At 47.8% G+C, this 20800-nt stretch overlaps 1 protein-coding gene across 3 annotated transcripts in view; it reads right to left on the reverse strand.

The window, feature by feature from the left end:
• Positions 1–20800, reverse strand: part of LOC140200571 (glutamate receptor 1-like) — a 205162-nt gene that overhangs the window by 136631 nt on the left and 47731 nt on the right. For 2 of the 3 annotated variants that reach the window (XM_072264086.1, XM_072264085.1), the window contains exons 8-11: positions 20072–20176; positions 10868–10978; positions 9129–9335; positions 5595–5965 (exon numbers count right to left, since the gene is read on the reverse strand). In XM_072264086.1, coding sequence (XP_072120187.1) covers positions 5595–5965; positions 9129–9335; positions 10868–10978; positions 20072–20176 — 794 coding nt within the window. The remainder of the gene's footprint in view (positions 1–5594; positions 5966–9128; positions 9336–10867; positions 10979–20071; positions 20177–20800) is intronic. The other variant, XM_072264087.1, reaches the window with a different exon arrangement.

Below are 20800 nucleotides of genomic sequence, written 5' to 3' on the forward strand. Positions count from 1 at the left end.
ACCTGGTCCTCAGCACATTGCAGATCTCATGGTGCATCTCGGGCTTCTGTAGCAGTGGGGCAGTTGTAGAAGCTGAGGGATTTCAGGAGGGTATAAAAGACTTCATAGTGGTAGGTGAGCACAACATGGGAGATGTGTGTCCACTGTGGTGGGTAGAAAGGAGGAGTGTATCAGGGAAAAGTGTTGTGTTCAGGGGAATTTCAGGGAACCCCATCATCCAGTCCGTGCCCTCTTCTCAGTGCCACCGTCGGGCGGGAGGTACAGGAGTATCCCACAGCATCAGGGTCTTGAAATGGGATGGTGGATGAATTCTCTCACCTCAACACTGAACCGATTCCACAACCTACAAACCCACTTTCAAGGACTCTTTACAACTCATGTTCTCAGTATTTTTATTTATTTGCACAGTTTGTCTTCTTTTGCACAATGGTTGTTTGTCAGTCTTTGTTTATGTATAATGCTTTGTAACAATTCTATTGCATTGTTGTTTTCCCTGTAAATGCCAATAGAATTTTATTGTGTTTTTTATTTTCCTGTAAAGACATGCAAGAAAATGAATCTCAGGGTTGTATATAGTGAGATGCACGTATTTTGATAATAAATTTACTTTGAACTTTTGTATTATTTGGGAGGTACTTGAATCAATAAAGGCTACCACGTAGATACAGCAAACAGCATTCTCCAACAGCTTCACCGCTGTGGCCATTCCTTTGGCCTGAAATCCTTACCCTAGACTATGGACCTTCCCCCAAAATGCCACAGGTCTCCTATGCTCAGGTTTACAACCTTGCCGTTCCCCAGCTCTGCTTTGCCACTTCCACCTGCTTCACACAATTTGCCACCTGTACATCGAAACATACAGTGAAATGCGCCATTTGTGTCAACAACCAACACAGTCCAAGGATGTGCTGGGAAAAGCTTACAAATGCCACCGTGTTTCCGGTGGCAACATAGCATGCCCACAACTCACTAACCCCAACCCAGTCAGAATCAGAATCAGAATCAGGTTTATTATCACCGGGATGTGACATGAAATTTGTTAACTTAGCAGCAGCAGTTCAATGCAATATATAATATAGATGAAAAAAAATTAAAATAAATAAGTATACATATATTGAATAGAATAAAACACAAGCAAAAAAACCCAGAAATACTGCGTATTAAAAGAAGTGGAATGTGGGAGGAAATAGAACACCTGAAGGAACTCCATCATCTAACAGGTCTCTGTCTACCACTCCAGCCGTCTCTTTTTACCTGGTTTGATCTGCGTGTCACCCTCTTCAGTCCACTGATCGCCTTTGATCCCTGTCTCACTACTGCCCTGCTCTTCTTTATGTCAGCCATCTCCCTCTCCATTCTCAGTATTGATGTAAGGTTTTTTACCCAAAATGTAGACAACTCTTTTCCCTCCACAGACACTGATCGAACAGCCGAATTTCCCCGACAATTTTTATGTTGCTCCAGATTCCAGCATCTGCTGTCTTGCATGTCAAACCACTGTACTCATACAATAACTGAAATCCTGATGCAGGGTTTTTACCCAAAATATCAACAGTCCAGATCAATTCAATTCAAGTTTAATTGTCATTTAACCATACATCCAAACAGGACAGCGTTACTACAGGGTTAAGGTGCAGGGACACATGACCAACAATCACTCAGAATAAGCACACATGAGATGACAATCAGGTAATAAGAGTCCCAGCGTCCACCCCACTTGCGACACCGAGGTTTGATGCCCAGCCCTCCCACACACAAATCGACAAACCCATACAGATTGTCAATAAAAATACAACTCCATTGAGTGCTGCTAAAAAATGTCTGCAGTCGGCCTCAACAGAGCTTGTCTTCTGCTGAGCGAAACCCTGAGAGGACACCAGAAAGCCACAGTCCTCAACAAATACCTCAGCCACTTCCTCCCACTTACCTGGTGCAGGGAGGCACGCATTTTAAACAGCTACAGACATGCTGGGCCTCAATATCCACCAGGCATACACTTCAATCTTCTACAGTGCCTCTAAAAGTATTCACCACGCCCCCCGGGAAGTTTTCATGTTTTGTTGTTTTACAACATTGAATCACAGTGGATTTAATTTGGCCTTATTGACATTGATCAACAGAAAAAGACTCTTTTGTGTCAAAGTGAAAACAGATCTCTACAAAGTGATCTAAATTAATTACAATTATTAAACACAAAATAATTGATTGTATAAGTATTCACTCCTTTTCATATGACACACCAAATCATCACGGGTGCAGCCAATTGGTTTTAGAAGTCACATAATGAGTTAATAGAGATCTGTTTTTGAAGGCCTGTGTGCAGTCAAGGTGTTTCAATTGATTGTAGTAAAAATACACCTGTATCTGGAAGTCCAACTACTTGCAAAAACTACACCATGAAGACAAAAGAACACTCCAAGCAACTCTGTGAAAAGGTTATTGAAAAGCACAAGTCAGGAGATGGATAAAGGAACATCCCTTGGAGTACAGTTAAGTCAATCATCAACATATGGAAAGAATGTGGCACAGCTGTAAATCTGCCTACAGCAGGCTGTCCTCAAAAACTGAGTGACCCCGCAAGAAGGGGACTAGTGAGGGAGGCCAGCGAGAGACCCATGACAACTCTGGAGGAGTTACAAGCTTCAGTGGCTTTGCGCAGGAGCTTCACCAGTCGCAGCTTTATGGGACAGTGGCAAAGAGAAAGCCACTGTTGAAAGAAACTCACATGAAATCTCGGTTAGAGTTTGCCAGAAGGCACGTGGAGGCTCTGTGGCTACATCATGCTGTGGGGATGTTTCACTGCAATGGACCCTGGAAGGCTTGTGAAGGTAGAGGGTAAAATGAATGCAGCAAAACACAGGGAAATCCTGGAGGAAAACCTGATGCAGTCTGCAAGAGAACTGTGACTTGGGAGAAGATTTGTTTTCCAGCAAGACAATGATCTCAAGCATAAAGCAAAAGCTACACAGGAATGGCTTAAAAACAACAAAGTTAATGTCCTGGAGTGGCCAAGTCGGAGTCCAGACCTCAATCCAATTGAGAATTTGTGCTAGACTTGAAAAGGGCTGCTCACTCACGCAACGTGAGATCCTCATGCAATGTGACAGAGCGTGAGCAGTTCTGTGAAGAAGAATGGGGTAACATTGCAGTGTCCAGATGTGTAAAGCTGATAGAGACCTATCCACACAGACTCAAGGCTGTAATTGATTCAAAGATGTACCTACTCAATACAAATGAGAAAATCTACAGATGCCGGAAATCCGAACAACATACACAAAATGCTGGAGGAACTCAGCAGGCCAGGCAGCATCGATGGAAAAGAGTACAGTCGACATTTCAGGCTGAGACCCTTCAGCAGGACTGGTGATAAAAAGATGAGGAGTCAGAGTAAGAAGGTGGGGGGAGGGGAGGAAGAAACACCAGGTGATGGGTGAAACCGGGAAGGGACAGAGGTAAAGTAAAGAGCTGGAAAGTTGATTGGTGAAAGAGATTCAGGACTGGAGAAGGGGAAATCTGATAGGAGAGGACAAAATGCCATGGAAGAAAGAAAAGGAAGAGGAACACCAGAGGGAGGTGATGAGCAGGTAAGGAGATAAGGTGAGAGAGGGAAATAGAATGGGGGGATATGAAAGGGGGTGGCAGTACCAGAATTTTGAGAAATCAATATTCATGCCATCAGGTTGGAGGCTACCCAGACAGATATAAGGTGTTGCTCCTTCAATTTGAGCATAGCCTCATCACGACAGTGGAAGAGGCCACGGACTGACATATAGGAATGGGAATGGGAAGTGGAATTAAAATGGATGGCCACTGGGAGATCCCGCTTTTTCTGGCAGACAGAGCGTAGATGCTCGGTGAAGTGGTCTCCCAGTCTACGTTGGGTCTCACCGATATACAGGAGGGCACACCGGGAGCAGCGGACACAGCAGATGACCCCAACAAACTTGCAGATGAAGTGTTGCCTCACCTGGAAGGACTGTTTGAGGGTCCTGAATGGTAGTGAGGGAGAAGGTGTAGCACTTGTTCTGTTTGCAAGGATAAGTGCCAGGAGGGAGATCAGTGGGGAGGGATGAATGGATAAGGGAGTCGCCTAGGAAGCGATCCCTGTGGAAAGCAGAAAGTCAGGGGGAGGGAAAGATGTGCTTGGTGGTGGGATCCTGTTGGAGATGGCGGAGAATTATGTGCTGGACGCGGAGGCTGGTGGGGTGGTAGGTGAGGACAAGAGGAACCCTATCCCTGGCAGCATGCAGGAGGATGGAGTAAGAGCAGACGTGTGTGAAATGGAAGCAATGTAGTTGAGGGCAGTGTTAATGGTGGAGGAAGGGAAGCCCCTTCTTTGAAAAAGGAGGACATCTCCTTCATTCTAGAATGAAAAGCCTCGTCCTGAGAGCAGATGGCGATGGAGGAATTGAGGGAAGGGGATGGCATTTTTACAAGTAACAGGGTGGGAAGAGGTATAGTTCAGGTAGCTGTGAGATTCAGTGTGTTTATAATGGCCATTGGTAGATAAGTTGTCTCCAGAGACAGAGACAGAGAGATTGAGAAAGGGAAGGGAAGTGTCAGAAATGGACCAGGTGAATTTATGGGCAGGGTGGAAGTTGGAGGTAAAGTTAATGATGTCGACGAGCTTGGCATGGGTGCAGCCCTGGATCTCTATCACCAATCAACTTCTCGGCTCCTTACTTGACCCGTCCTCACTCGCTCTCCCTCAGATCCCAGGCACAATGCAATGCAATGTTATTTATAAATGCATCAATCATACACCGTAAACTGCAGTAAAATATGGTAACTGTGCTAAAGGGCTGTGAACCACACTAGCTCTATACATTTTACTGTGTTAGAATGGTGTATGTCCAGAAATACAGTAGATAAGCAATGGTCCCTGTTCTGTTCAAACAATAGGTTCTCAGATCCGACTCAACCAGACAGAAAGCCTCCAATCAATGATCCACTTAGAACTACAAAAACTACATTTATTCGGACAGAACAAAGCAAGCATTAAAATACTTATCTTGGCATGTGCAAGCCCCTTTCACTGTAGTAGACCTCTCGTTCTGCCGATCCATGATGCCATTCACAAGCAGGCCGATGATGAAACCCTGGGAAAATACTAACCCCAGGCTACCCCGATTACTCTGCTTTTATACCTGATCCACTGATAGGAAATGCTGCAGAAAGTAGAGCAAGACACAGCACCAGCTCAAAGCACAGAGTCAGAACCAGCCGACACTGCGTTCACCATCTTCCCATGGCTCTTCCCGTAGTAATGCATTCTCATGTTGAATTCCCAAAGTAGTAAACAAAGGTCCTGAAGCCAATTCTGTTACATTCAAGACCACAGTGATGATGAGATATCCAACAAGTATAAAGATTACAACAGAATCCCTCATGTCTGCGCTCATTTCCATCCACATAATTACCATTATTACAGTCCTACTTCCTATTTCAAACCATTCATTTTGTTTTTGGAAAAACCTTCCTATTTCAAACCATTCTTTTTTTTTTTGGAAAAACATTCACTTTCAAAAGCACATAAAGAAATCAACATTAGACTGGAACCAGAAATGTGCAGAGGTTAAGGTGTAAGGACCAACCTTGGTGAAATATCACATCCTTGCTGCATGAAGGCACCCAGCGAGAACCAGAGACTGTTAAATATCCCAAACTCATTGGTCTGCTCAAGGCTTTGTGTGTCGGGTCCTTCCTCGTACTCCTCCGTCTGCCACTCATAGGGGCTGAACCTACTGACCAGGAACAGCACCACACTCACGCCTATATAGGCAAACACGATGCACATCCAGATCTCGTACGCCAGCGGGTCCAGGAAGGAGAAGACTCCAGGCTTGGACTTCTGTGGCTTTTTAATCATAATGGAGATGCCCAGACTCATGAAAGGCTTGGAGAAGTCGATAACCTCCTCACGTACCAAGGTGATGGTTAATGGGGCCACTGCAATGTCAGCTTTCTGAAACACAGCAGGGAAAGTAAAGGTTCAAAGATAAGTTTACTTGTCATGAGTAGATCAAAACATCAAAACACACAATGAAATGCACCATCTGCATCAATGACCAACACAGTCCAAGGATGTGCTGGAGGATGCCACACAATAGCATGGCCACAATTTACTAACATTAACCTGTACATCTTTACTACATGGGAGGAAACTGGAGCAGTGGAAGGAAACGCAAAAAGTCACGGGGATAACGTACAAACTCTTTACAGACAACGGCAGAATTGAAATCTGATTGCTGATGCCGTAAGGCATTACTCTAACTGCTACGCTACTCTGCTGCCCCAGTGCAGCAGAATTAGCAGAGGCACCTCATCCCTACGCATACAGCTCCTGACACCTGGTGAATTTGTCCAGAGCCCTGCCATATCATGTGTGCACTGTCACACTGCCCTTGCAACTATCTGTCCAACAATGGTCACCCGGACCTCTGCATGGACTGCGCTGGAAAGAGGAGATGGGCAGTTCCTCGGGGCAGAGGGGCAATGAACCCTAACTCAGGATCAGTATCAGAATCAGCTTTATTATTGTGACGTGTGACACGAAATTTGTTTTATTGCAGTAGTACTCTGCAATACATTTAAAAATTTACTACAAGCTACAATAAATATGGTACTGTAATTGTTTTATGTATTACACTGTATTGCTGCTGTAAAACAAATTTCATGACACAAACAACACACATAAAATGCTGGAGGAACTCAGCAGACCAGGCAGTATCTATAGAAAAGAATAAATAGTCGATGTATTGGGCCAAGACCCTTCAGCAGGACTCCTGCCTGGCCTGCTAAGTTCCTCTAGCATTTTGCATGTGTTGCTTGGATTTCCAGCATCTGCAGATTTTCTCATCTTCATGACACAAACCTGATTCTGAATCAAGATTTTCCTTGTCAGAATGGTGGCTCACTAACACTGTCTCTTCCTCAGAGAACACAAAAGAGTATGATACAGGAACAGGCCCTTCAGCCCATCAAGTCAGTACCGACAATGATCCCAGCTCAAACTAATCCCATCCGCCTGCACATGGTGCATACGTCTCCATTCCGTGTCTGTCTCAAAACCTGTTAAATACCACTGTTGTATCTCCTTCCATCAGTAGCATCCTGGTACACCACCTGCAGAGAGTGTGCAGATGTTCACCAGGTTGCTGCCTGGATTAGAGAGCATCTGCTATAAAGAGAGGTTAGACAAACTTAGGTTATTCTTTCTGGAGTGTAAAAGGTTGAGGAGAGACCTGCTAGAAGTTTATAACATGATGAAGGCCATTGATAGGGTACACAATCAGTGTCTTTTCCTCAAGGTTAAAGTGTTCAATGCTAGAGGCGTGCCTGGAGTGGTGGTGGAGGCTGATACAATGACAGTGTTGAACAGACTCTTTGATAAGTTCGGTACATCAATGCTCCTAAGGGCCAATTTACTTTCCCCTTACATTTGACCACACAAAGTGCAACACCTCATTTTGAGAGGTATAATACATTTGCAGAAGTATAATATGATCAGGAATAGTCAGCATGGCTTTGTCAAGGGCAGGTCGTGCCTTACGAGCCTGATTGAATTTTTTGAGGATGTGACTAAACGTTGATGAAGGAAGAGTAGTAGATGTAGTGTATATGGATTTCACCAAGGCATTTGATAAGGTACCCCATGCAAGGCTTATTGAGAAAGTGAGGAGGCATGGGATCCAAGGGGACATTGCTTTGTGGATCCAGAACTGGTTTGCCCACAGAAGGCAAAGAATGGTTGTAGACGGGTCATATTCTGCATGGAGGTCGGTCACCAGTGAAGTGCCTCAGGGATTTGTTCTGGGACCCTTGCTCTTTGTGATTTTTATAAATGACCTGGATGGGGAAATGGAGGGATGGGTTAGTAGGTGTGCTGACGACACGAAGGTTGGGGGTGTTGTGGATAGTGTGGAGGTCTGTCAGAGGTTACAGCGGGACATTGATAGGATGCAAAACTGGGCTGAGAAGTGGCAGATGGAGTTCAACCCAGATATGTGTGAAGTGGTTCATTTTGGTAGGTCAAATATGATGACAGAATATAGTATTAATGGTAAGACTCTTGGCAGTGTGGAGGATCAGAGGGATCTTGTGGTCTGAGTCCACAGGACGCTTAAAGCAGCTGTGCAGGTTGACTTTGTGGATAAGAAGGCATATGGTGAATCATAGAATTGAATTTAGGAGCCAAGAGGTAATGTTGCAGCTATATAGGACCCTGGTCAGACGGCACTTGAAGTACTGTGCTCAGTTCTGGTCGTCTCACTAGAGGAAAGATTTGGAAACCATAGAAAGGGTGCAGAGGAGATTTACAAGGATGTTGCCTGGATTGGGGAGCATGCCTTATGAAAACAGGTTGAGTGAGCTCGACCTTTTCTCCTTGGAGCGACGGAGGATGAGAGGTGACCTGATAGAGGTGTATAAGATGATGAGAGGCATTGATCATGTGGATAGTCAGACACTTTTTCCCAGGGCTGAAATGGCTGCCACAAGAGGGCACAGGTTTAAGGTGCTTGAGAGTAGGTGCAGAGGAGATGTCAGGGGTAAGATTTTTACGCAGAGAGTGGTGAGTGTGTGGAATGGGCTGCTGGCAACAGTGATGGAGGTGGATACGATAGGGTCTTTTAAGAGACTTTTGGATAGGTACATGGAGCTTAGAAAAATAGAGGGCTATGGGTATCCCTAGTAATTTCTAAGGTAGGGACATGTTCTGCACAGCTTTGTGGGCCGAAGGGCCTGTATTGTGCTGTAGGCTTTCTATGTTTTCTATCTTTATACCTCACATTTGTCTGGATTAAACTCTACCCTAATTTCAACCAACCTCTGTCCCATTGCATCCTTTGACAATCTTCCTCACTAGCCAAAACTCCACCTATTCATGCATTCTCTGCAAACTTATAATCAGGCACCTGACAATTTTTGTTTAAATAATTTCTATACATCCCAGCACTGATCCCTGAAGAACACTATGGTCTCTTCAGAATAGAGGATTCTTGGAGATATTCCATTATCCCTGGGGAATGATGTTGGGATGGAGTGGGACACTGGCCTGAGCCCATTCAGAACCAGCCATCATTAACCAGCTCAGGGAAGCAACACTCCCACCCACAAATGATACTTACCGAGTACACTAGCTCCCCAACCATCCCATTCCACACTTTGCTCTCGGGATCCCGTGCTCCGTACTTCCCATCTGCCACGATGGCCAATTTGTACTTGAAGCCCACGTGTTTGGCGATCTCTGCTGCCAGCTCTACGCAGTAACCCTCATACTTATCATTCCCCTCCAGCTGCTCCTGGTTCTTCTTCAACATCACGTACGGGGGCTCCTGCAGGGACACAAAGTGAAGTCAATGGGATGCACATCCATCCAATCACAGAGCTCAGTCAATGAGACAGAGCTCCACCCATCCAATCACAGACTATCAATGGAACAGAGATTCATCCAATCATAGAGCTCAGTTAACAAGACAGAGCTCTATCCATCCAATCACAGAGCTCAGTCAATGGGACGGAGATCCATCCATCCAATTACATAGCTTGGTCAACAGGTCGGAGCTTCATTCTTCCAATCACAGAGCGTTGACAAGGCAAGAGCTCTATCCATCTAATCCTAGAGAGTTAGCAGGGTGGAGCTGCATTCCATCCAATTGCTGAATTGTCTGGTGCAACCACCCATCTGAGGGCAGTGAGTGGGTGGTGAATGTGTGAGGGCATGCTGTCTCATCTGTGAGACTGTAGGATCCCGGAGGGAGAGAAAGTACTGAAGGACCGGTTGTTTTCATGAGAAAATGCCGAAGAGGAGTGAATGACAGAGATGCTGAGAACAGGCCATAGTGCACCGAACCAGGCCATTTGGACCATCATTTCCCTGCTCGCCATCATATGGTGGCCTTATTTGTTGAAGTTCATTGACCACTGCAATAACCTCTCCTGTTTTTCTCCCCGTGCTGTTCATAGACTTTGGAAGATAACAGGGGCCACTGTGGAAACAGGTTTTAATGGCAGTAGTTCAGGTTACAAGGTCTTTAGATGGTGAGCAAGAACCTGGTGGGCCGAAAGGCCTGTATCTTGGTCTCTATGATTCTGAGTAAGGCAGGGAAGAGAGGAAGATCTCACATTACAGTAGAGCTAGAGACACTCGAAGAGTTGGAGGGAGAGAGGGCAGCAAACATGTGGGAAAAGGTCTGATGGTTGGTAATGGCTGTGGAGTAGAGTAACTGAACGTCTAGTGGGACAGTATCAGGCTGAGGGGAGGCTGCAGAACCCTCACCCAATGCACCCGAGACAGCTGGACAGGGTTGGTAGCCAGTGGAGCACACTGTGAACACTGATCATAATTCCATCAGGTTCGTACAGTTACAGAGGAGGCTGAAGATCGTAAGCTCGTAAGCTAGTTGGTTATCCACACCTGAGATACAGTTGACCACACGTAGGCTGAAGATGGATACATGACATCTAACAGTGTCAGAATGGTGAGGGAGCAGGGAGGGAGGGCATAGGCAAGGATTGGGCCCCGCTGAGAAAAGGGAATGGATCCCAATCCCAGACCCACCCACAGAATGAAAAGTGCAGGAGGGAGGGGAAGGAAAAAGAAAGTTCTGGGCACAAAGTGCAGCATGTACTGTAGGTCGAGGGTGCGGAAAAATCCTGGCAGGAAATTTGGGAAAAGGCTTGACAATGAAGAGACTAGTATACAGGGGCAGATGGGATGGAAAACATGAGCAGATACCGCATCTCCCTTTACTCAGAACAGGGATCCAGGAGGCCTGCATAATGTACCCCAAGGCTGAGGGAGGGGAGGGGAGGGTGTGAGCTCAGAGTACTCCTGCCCGGAATCACTCTGTCTAGAGATACATACTAGTATGGTGGTGACGATGTAGGTTTGGTTCTGGATGCCACTCGTGTCATTGCTGACGTGAAGATCACCCGTGGTTGCCACAAATTTGTCATCTTCATTCCAATAACCGATCTGCGTTGGCAGAGAGAATCGTAAATATGGAGAGATTGGGTCACACCACCCCATCAACACTCCTCCTCCCTATCCCAATCTTATCTTTACCAAGAGTGGGCAAAAAAGTGGCAGATGAAAAACAGCGTTGGAAAATGTATGGTCATGCATTTCGGTCGAAGAAATGAAAGGGTTGTCTAAATTGAGAGAAAATACAGAAAGCTAAGGTGCAAAGGAACTTTGGAGCTGTGTGCAGGATTCCCTAAAGGTTAATTTGTAGGTTGAGTCTTTCGGGAGGAAAACAAATGCGTTGTTAGCATTTATTTTAAGAGGACTAAAATATAAGACCATAAGACAAAGGAGCAGAAGTTGGCCATTCGGCCCATTGAGTCTGCTCCGCCATTTAGTCCCACTCCCCTGTCTTCTCAACATAACCCTTGATGCCCTGGCTACTCAGATACCTATCAATCTCTGCCTTAAATACACCCAATGACTTGGCCTCCACTGCCGCCCGTGGCAACAAATTCCCACAAATTCACCCTCTGGCTAAAAAAATTTCTTTGCATCTCTGTTCTGAATGGGCATCCTTCAATCCTTAAGTCATGCCCTCTCGTACTAGACTCCCCCACCATGGGAAACAATTTTGCCACATCCACTCTGTCAATGCCTTTCAACATTCAAAATGTTTCTTTTTTTTTAAATTTTATTTTTATTTGGATAAGGAATTCACAAATATCATGTACTTTTTTCACACATATAACCTTTTCCATTTTTTTATATGTATAAAACTACAATTATTTATACATTCTTAAGTACACATTGAGATGATATAAAAGGAAAATAAACATTTAAATAGAAATGTTTCTATGAAAGCAATGATGTAATGTTAAGATTTTATAAAGCACTGGTGAGGTCTCACTTGGAGATTTGGGAGCAGTTTTGGAGCTTTTATTTTATAAAGGATGTGCTGATACTGGAGAAGGAGAAGGTTCAAAAGACGTTCACGAAAATGATTCCAGGATTGAATGGCTTGTCATATGAAGAGCGTTTGATGGCTCTGGGCCTGTATTCACTGGAATTCAGAAGGATGAGGGGTGACCTCATTGAAACGTATTGAATGCCGAAAGGCCTTTATAGAGTGGATGTGGTGAGGATGTTTCCTATGGTGGGAGACCAGAGACCAGAAAACAGTCTTAGAATGGAGGTAAGGAGGAATTTCTTGAGCCCGAGAGTGGTGAATCTGAGGAATTCATCACCATAGGAAGCTGCAGAGACTGTGTTTGGGCATATTTAAAGCAGAAGTGTTAATATATTCTTGATTGGTCAGGGCATGAAGGGATATGGGGAGAAGGCAGGAGATTGGAGCTGAGAGGAAAACTGGGTCAGCCACGCGGAAATGGCGGAGTAGACTCGATACACCAAATCAGACATAGGACGCAGGAGCAGAATTAGGCCATTCAGCCCATCAAGTCTGCTCTGCCATTCCATCATGGCTGATCCCGGATTCCACTCACCCATACACCTGCCTGTTCGTCATTTCCTTTGATGCACTGACCAATCAGGAAACGATCAACTTCTGCCTTAAATAGACCCAGGGACTTGGCCTCCTCCACAGCCTGTGGCAGAGCATTCCACAGATTCACTACTCTCTGGCTAAAGAAGTTCCTCCTTACCTTTGTTCTGAAAGGTCATTCCTAAATTTTGAGGCTGTACCTTCAAGTTATGGATACCCTCACCGTAGGAAACATCTTCTCCACATCCACCCTATCTAGTCCATTCAACTTCCAGTAGGTTTCAATGAGATCCCCTGCATTCTTCTAAATTCCAGTGAGTACAGGCCCAAAGCTGCCAAACGTTCCTCATAGGTTAACCCTTCATTCCCAGAATCATCCTTGTGAACCTCATCTGTACACTCTCTAATGACATTCTGAGATATGGGGCCCAAAACTATTGACAAAATTACAAGTGTGGCCTGACTAGTGTCTTATAAATCCTCTGCATTATCTCCTTGGTTTTAAATTCTATTCCCCTTGAAATAAGTGCCAACATTGCAATTGCCTTCTTTACCACAGACTCAACCTATAAATTAACCTTCTGGGAGTCTTGCACAAGAAGTACCTCTGCAGCCCTGATGTTTGAATCTTCTTCCCATTTAGATGGTAGTCTGCACTATTGCACTCTCCGCTGAACATTGACGGCTCCTCCATTGATATTGTTAAGACCACCAAATTTCTTGGTGTTCGCCTGGCGGAGAATCTCACCTGGTCCCTCAACACCAGCTCCATAGCCAAGAAAGCCCAGCAGCATCTCCACTTTCTGTGAAGGCTGAGAAAAGTCCATCTCCCACCCCCCATCCTCACCACATTCTACAGAGGATGTATTAAGAGCATCCTGAGCAGCTACCTCACTGTCTGGTTCGGGAATTGCACCGTCTCGGATCGCAAGACCCTACAGCGGATAGTGAGGTCAGCTGGGAAGATCATCGGGGTCTCTCTTCCCGCCATTACAGACATTTACACCACATGCTGCATCCGTAAAGCAAACAGCATTGTGAAGGACCCCACGCACCCCTCATATAAACTCTTCTCCCTCCTGCCATCTGGCAAAAGGCAGCAAAGCATTCGGGCTCTCACGACCAGACTGTGTAACAGTTTCTTCCCCCAAGCCATCAGACTCCTCAATACCCAGAGTCTAGACTGACATCTACATCATTTATTATTATATTGTAACTTGTCCCCTACTGTGCCTATTGTCTTGTTTATTAATTATTGTACTGCCCTGCACTGTCTTGTGCACTTTATGTAGTCCTGTGTAGGTCTGTAGTCTAGCGCAGTTTTTATGTTGTTTTACGTAGTGTAGTGTAGCCTTGTGTTGTCTCACTAAATCTAGTGTAGATTTGTGTTGTTTCATGTAGCACCATGGTCCTGGAAAAACGTTGTTTCGTTTTTACTGTGTATTGTCCCAGCAGCTTATGGTCAAAATGACAATAAAAAGCGACTTGACTTAACTTGTCTATTGTTCCCTTTACCAAAATGCATTATCATACACTTACCAATACTGTATTCCATCTGCCACTTTTTTGCTCATTCTTCCAACTTGTCTAAGTCCTGCTGCAATTGCATTGCTTCCTCGACACTACCCCTCCACCTATTGTTGTATCATCCACAAACTTTGCCACAAAGCCATCAATTCCATTATCTAAATTATTCACAAGCAATGTCAAAAGTAGTGCTCCCAATACTGACCCCTGAGGAATACCGCTAGTTAACTACAGCCAACCAGAAAAGGCCCTTTTTATTCCCACTCACTCTATCCATGCCAGTATCTTTACCTGTAACGCATAGGCTTTTATCTTGCTAGGCAGCCTTATGTGTGGCATCTTATCAAACGCCTTCTGAAAATCCAAGTAAATGACATCCACTGCCTCTCCTTTGTCCAGCCTGCATGTTACTTACTTGAAGAACTCTAATAGATTTGTCAGGCAAGAGTTCCCTTGATAGAAACCATGCTGACTTTGACTTATTTTATTATGTCTCCAAGTACCCTGAAACCTCATCCTTAATAATAGACTCCAACAATTTTCCCAACCACTGAAATATGGCTAATTGTCCTATAATTTCCTTTCTTTTGCCTTCCTCCCTTCTTAAAGAGTGGAGTGACATTTGCAATCTTCCAGTCCTCTGGGACTATGCCACAATTAAGTGATTCTTGAAAGATCATAACCAATGCATCTGTATTCACTTCAGCAATCTGATTGGTCCTATTCTCACACTGCTCATCCTCTTGCTCTTCACATACTTGTAGAATGCCTTGGGGTTTTCCTTAATCCTGCTCACCAAGGCTTTCTCATGGCCTCTTCTAGCTCTCCTAATTTCATTCTTGATCTCCTCCCTGGCAACCTTGTAATTTTCTAGCGCTCTAACAGTACCTAGTGTCTTGAACCTTTCGTAAGCTTTTCTTTTCTTCTTAACTAGATTTTCTAAGTCCTTTGTATGCCGTGGTTCTTTAACCGTCCCATCCTTTCCCTGCCTCAATGAAACATACCTATGCAGAACGCCATGCAAATGTTCCCTGAACATTTGCCACATCTCTGCTGTGCATTTTCCAGAGAACATCCGCTCCCAATTGATGTTCCCAAGTTCCTTCCTGATAGCATCATATTTCACCCCTACCTCAATTAAATGTTTTCTCAAATCTTCTGCTCCCATCCCTCTCCTGCGCCATGTTAAAGGAGACAGAGTACTACTTCCAAAATGCCCTCCCACTGAGAGATCTGACACCTGACCAGGTTCATTTCCCAATACCAGATCAAATACAGCCTCTCCACTAGTTTGCTTATCTACATACTGCATCAGGAAACTTTCCTGAACTCACCTAACAAACTCCACCCCATCTAAGCCAATCGCTCTCAGAAGTTGTCAATCAATATTAGGAAAGTTAAAATCACCCATCACAACAACTCTATTATTATTGCACCATTCCAGAATCTGCCTCCCTATGTACTCCTCGATGTCTCTATTAATATTGGGTGGTCTATAAAATACACCCTGTAGAGTAATTGCCCCCTTCCTGTTTCTAACTTCCACCCATAATGACAGAGTAGACCATCCCTCCATGACTTCCTCCTTTTCTGCAGCCGTGATACTATACCTGATTAGCAATGCCATGCTCCCACCTATTTTGCCTCCCTCCCTGTCTTTTTTGAAACATCTAAAGCCTGGCACGCTCAGCAGCCATTCCTGCTCCTGAGACATCAAAGTCTCTGTAACGGCCACAACGTCATAGTCCCACGTATTCATCCACACTCTAAGTTCCTCTGCCTTGTATATGAAACTTCTTGCATTAAAATAAACACATCTCAAACCATCTGGCTGAGAACATCTTTGTTCTATCACCTGCCTATCGTTTCTCACAAACTCCCTACAAGCTGTCTCTACTTGTGCACCAACCACCCCATCCTCTGACTCTTCACTTCAGTTCCCACCTACCCACCCCCCCCAGAAATCTAGTTTAAACCCTCCTCAATAGCATTAGCAAGCCTCCTCAGAGGATATTAGTACCCCTCCAGTTCAGGTGCAACCTGTCCCACTTGTACAGGTCACCCCCTCCCCAGAAAAGTTTCCAATGATCCAAGAATTTGAAATCCTGCCCTCTGCACCATTTCAACAGTCAATCATTCATCTGTGCTCTCTTCCTGTTCTGACCTTCACTAGCTCATGGCACCGGGGATAATCCGGAGATTACCACCTTGGCGGTCCTGATCTTCAGCCTCCTTCCTAACTCTTTAAACTTACTGCGCAGGACCTCTGCCCCTCTCCTGCTTTTGTTATGTGCCACGACCTCTGGCTGCTCACCCTCCTCTTCAAGAATATTCTGCAACTGCTCAGAGACACCCTAGGCAACACACTATCCTGGCGTCTCTTTTGCTGCTGCAGAATCTCCTATCTGTCCCCCGAACTATCAAGTCCCCTAAGACTATTGCTCTGCCTGACTTCATCCTACTCTTCTGAGGCTCAGAGCCGATCACAGTGTTATTGGTCTGGTTGCTGCAAAAACCTGACCTAATTCTGCTCCTTTGTCTTATGGTCTTCCCCACCCCACCATTTCTCCATCCCCAAACAACAGGAACTCTGCAGATGCTGGAAATTCAAGCAACACACATAAGAGTTGCTGGTGAACACAGCAGACAAGGCAGCATCTCTAGGAAGAGGTGCAGTCGACGGTTCAGACGGAGACCCTTTGTCAGGACCTGATGAAGGGTCTCGGCCTGAAACGTCGACTGCACCTCTTCCTAGAGATGCTGCCTGGCCTGCTGCGTTCACCAGTAACTTGTATGTGTGTTGCTTGATTTCTCCATCCCCAATGGCTTCTCTCCCCCACTGTATCCCCACCCTCACCATCTTATCCACCCACAGTCTCCCCAACCCACTGACCCTCATCCTCCCTGTACCATCCCCCGCACGTCTCCCCATCCCCACTCACCCACTCTATCTCATCACTGCGCCTCCCACACCACCATTTCTCCAATGAAGTTGAACAATGTGGACCCAGGTGCGGTTCAGGGTGGGGAGTGGAGGTGCAGGGCTATTGGAAATGTGGGGTGCGTTTCCATGTGTGGTGTGTCCATGATGTGGGAGATGGCAGAGTTTAGGGAGTGGTGTGGGAACTGTGGAGGGGTTGGATAAGAAGGGTGGGGTTCCAGGTGGATGGTGGTCTGTGGGGTAGGAGGTGTTGGGTGTGTGGGGGTCTGTGGGGTAGGAGGTGCTGGGTGTGTGGGAGTCTGTCGGGTAGGAGGTATTGGGTGTGTGTGGGTCTGTGGGGTAGGAGGTGTTGGGTGTGTGGTGGTCTGTGGGGTAGGAGGTGTTGGGTGTATGGGGGTCTTTGGGGTAGGAGGTGTTGGGTGTGTGTGGGTCTGTGGGGTAGGAGGTGTTGGGTGTGTGGGGTAGGAGGTATTGGGTGTGTGGGGTAGGGGGTGTTGGGTGTGTGGAGGTCTGTGGGGTAAGAGGTGCTGGGTGTGTGGGGGTCTGTGGGGTAGGAGGTGTTGGGCGAATGGTGGTCTGTAGGGTAGGAGGTGTTGGGTGTGTGTGGGTCTGTGGGGTAGGAGGTGTTGGGTGTGTGGGGGTCTGCGGGGTAGGAGGTGTTGGGTGTGTGGGGTAGGAGGTTTTGGGTGTGTGGGGTAGGAGGTGTTGGGTATGTGGGGGTCTGTGGGGTAGGAGGTGTTAGGTGTGTGGGGGTCTGTGGGGTAGGAGGTGTTGGGTGTGTGTGGGTCTGTGGGGTAGGAGGTGTTGGGTGTGTGGGGTAGGAGGTATTGGGTGTGTGGGGTAGGAGGTGTTGGGTGTGTGGTGGTCTGTGGGGTAGGAGGTGTTGGGTGTGTGGGGGTCTGTGGGGTAGGAGGTGTTGGGTGTGTGGGGTAGGAGGTGTTGGGTGTGTGGAGGTCTGTGGGGTAGGAGGTGCTGGATGTGTGGGGGTCTGTGGGGTAGGAGGTGTTGGGTGAATGGTGGTCTGTAGGGTAGGAGGTGTTGGGTGTGTGTGGGTCTGTGGGGTAGGAGGTGTTAGGTGTGTGGGGGTCTGTGGGGTAGGAGGTGTTGGGTGTGTGTGGGTCTGTGGGGTAGGAGGTGTTGGGTGTGTGGGGTAGGAGGTATTGGGTGTGTGGGGTAGGAGGTGTTGGGTGTGTGGTGGTCTGTGGGGTAGGAGGTGTTGGGTGTGTGGGGGTCTGTGGGGTAGGAGGTGTTGGGTGTGTGGGGTAGGAGGTGTTGGGTGTGTGGAGGTCTGTGGGGTAGGAGGTGCTGGATGTGTGGGGGTCTGTGGGGTAGGAGGTGTTGGGTGAATGGTGGTCTGTAGGGTAGGAGGTGTTGGGTGTGTGTGGGTCTGTGGGGTAGGAGGTGTTGGGTGTGTGGGGGTCTGCGGGGTAGGAGGTGTTGGGTGTGTGGGGTAGGAGGTGTTGGGTGTGTGGAGGTCTGTGGGGTAGGAGGTGTTGGGTGTATGGGGGTCTTTGGGGTAGGAGGTGTTGGGTGTGTGTGGGTGTGTGGGGTAGGAGGTGTTGGGTGTGTGGGGTAGGAGGTATTGGGTGTGTGGGGTAGGAGGTGTTGGGTGTGTGGAGGTCTGTCGGGTAGGAGGTGCTGGGTGTGTGGGGGTCTGTGGGGTAGGAGGTGTTGGGCGAATGGTGGTCTGTGGGGTAGGAGGTGCTGGGTGTGTGTGGGTCTGTGGGGTAGGAGGTGCTGGGTGTGTGTGGGTCTGTAGGGTAGGAGGTGTTGGGTGTGTGTGGGTCTGTGGGGTAGGAGGTGTTGGGTGTGTGGGGGTCTGTGGGGTAGGAGGTGCTGGGTGTGTGGAGGTCTGTGGGGTAGGAGGTGCTGGGTGTGTGGGGGTCTGTGGGGTAGGAGGTGCTGGGTGTGTGGAGGTCTGTGGGGTAGGAGGTGTTGGGTGTGTGGGGTAGGAGGTATTGGGTGTGTGGGGTAGGAGGTGTTGGGTGTGTGGAGGTCTGTGGGGTAGGAGGTGCTGGGTGTGTGGGGGTCTGTGGGGTAGGAGGTGTTGGGTGTGTGGGGTAGGAGGTATTGGGTGTGTGGGGTAGGAGGTGTTGGGTGTGTGGAGGTCTGTGGGGTAGGAGGTGCTGGGTGTATGGGGGTCTGTGGGGTAGGAGGTGCTGGGTGTGTGGGGGTCTGTGGGGTAGGAGGTGTTGGGTGTATGGGGGTCTGTGTGGTAGGAGGTGTTGGGTGTGTGGGGTAGGAGGTATTGGGTGTGTGGGGTAAGAGGTGTTGGGTGTGTGGAGGTCTGTGGGGTAGGAGGTGCTGGGTGTGTGGAGGTCTGTGGGGTAGGAGGTGTTTGGTGTGTGGGAGTCTGTGGGGTAGGAGGTGCTGGGTGTGTGGAGGTCTGTGGGGTAGGAGGTGCTGGGTGTGTGGGGTAGGAGGTGTTAGGTGTGTGGTGGTCTGTGGGGTAGGAGGTGTTGGGTGTGTGGGGGTCTGTGGGGTAGGAGGTGCTGGGTGTGTGGAGGTCTGTGGGGTAGGAGGTGCTGGGTGTGTGGGGGTCTGTGGGGTAGGAGGTGCTGGGTGTGTGAGGGTCTGTGGGGTAGGAGGTGCTGGGTGTGTGGAGGTCTGTGGGGTAGGAGGTGCTGGGTGTGTGGAGGTCTGTGGGGTAGGAGGTGCTGGGTGTGTGGGGGTCTGTGGGGTAAGAGGTGCTGGGTGTGTGTGGGTCTGTGGGGTAGGAGGTGCTGGGTGTGTGTGGGTCTGTGGGGTAGGAGGTATTGGGTGTGTGGAGGTCTGTGGGGTAGGAGGTGCTGGGTGTGTGGAGGTCTGTGGGGTAGGAGGTGCTGGGTGTGTGGGGGTCTGTGGGGTAGGAGGTGCTGGGTGTGTGTGGGTCTGTGGGGTAAGAGGTGCTGGGTGTGTGGAGGTCTGTGGGGTAGGAGGTGCTGGGTGTGTGGGGGTTTGTCGGGTAGAAGGTGCTGGGTGTGTGGGAGTCTGTGGGGTAGGAGGTATTGGGTGTGTGGGCTGGGGTTCAATGTGTGGTGTCAAGGGTGAGGTACTGCTATGGGATGTCCATGATGTCGGAAGGGGCTGAAGGATGTATGCTATGGGATTGTCGACTTTGGCAGAGCGGATCGATCACCCTCACAGTGTTTACCTTCCTCATCCCATCAGTCTTCAGCTCTAGCACACTGACGGTGTAGTTTGTTCGATGGCCAAATTCATCAAACTGGATGTTTCCAGTCAGACCCTCACTACGAACCTGCCAGGACACAGAACACAGACTGGTCTCAGCTCAAAGGGACAGGTCAAACCTGATGCCTCCACTGAAAGCAGGGGCCAGATGGTGTGGTTCATGTGGTTTTCATAGGAGAGACTTGTGGGATGGCTTGGAGGAAGCTTCACTTTGTGTCTGACTCCAGGAGTCTGTGATGTGACAGCGCAAAGTAGCTTCACTCTGTGTCTGTCCCCAGGAGTGTGTCATGGGATGGTGTGGAGGGAGATTCACTCTGTGTCTGACCCTGGGAGTGTGTGATGGGACAGTATAGAGGGAGCTTCACTCTGTGTCTGACCCCAGGATTATGTGATGGGACAGTTTGGAAGGAGCTTCACTCAGTGTTTGTCACCAGGAGTGTGTGATGGAATGGTGTGGGAGCTTCACTCTGTGTCTGACCCCAGGAGTGTGTGATGGGACAGTGTGGAGGGAGCTGCACTCTGCGTCTGACCCTGGGAGTGTGTGATGGGACGGTGTGGAGGGAGTTTCACTCTGTGTCTGACCCCGGGAGTGTGTGATGGGACAGTGTGGAGGGAGCTGCACTCTGCGTCTGACCCCGGGAGTGTGTGATGGGATGGTGTGGAGGGAGCTTCACTCTGTGTCTGACCCCGG

This window comes from Mobula birostris, chromosome 7 (genome assembly GCF_030028105.1).
Source record: "Mobula birostris isolate sMobBir1 chromosome 7, sMobBir1.hap1, whole genome shotgun sequence".
NCBI lineage: Eukaryota > Metazoa > Chordata > Chondrichthyes > Myliobatiformes > Myliobatidae > Mobula > Mobula birostris.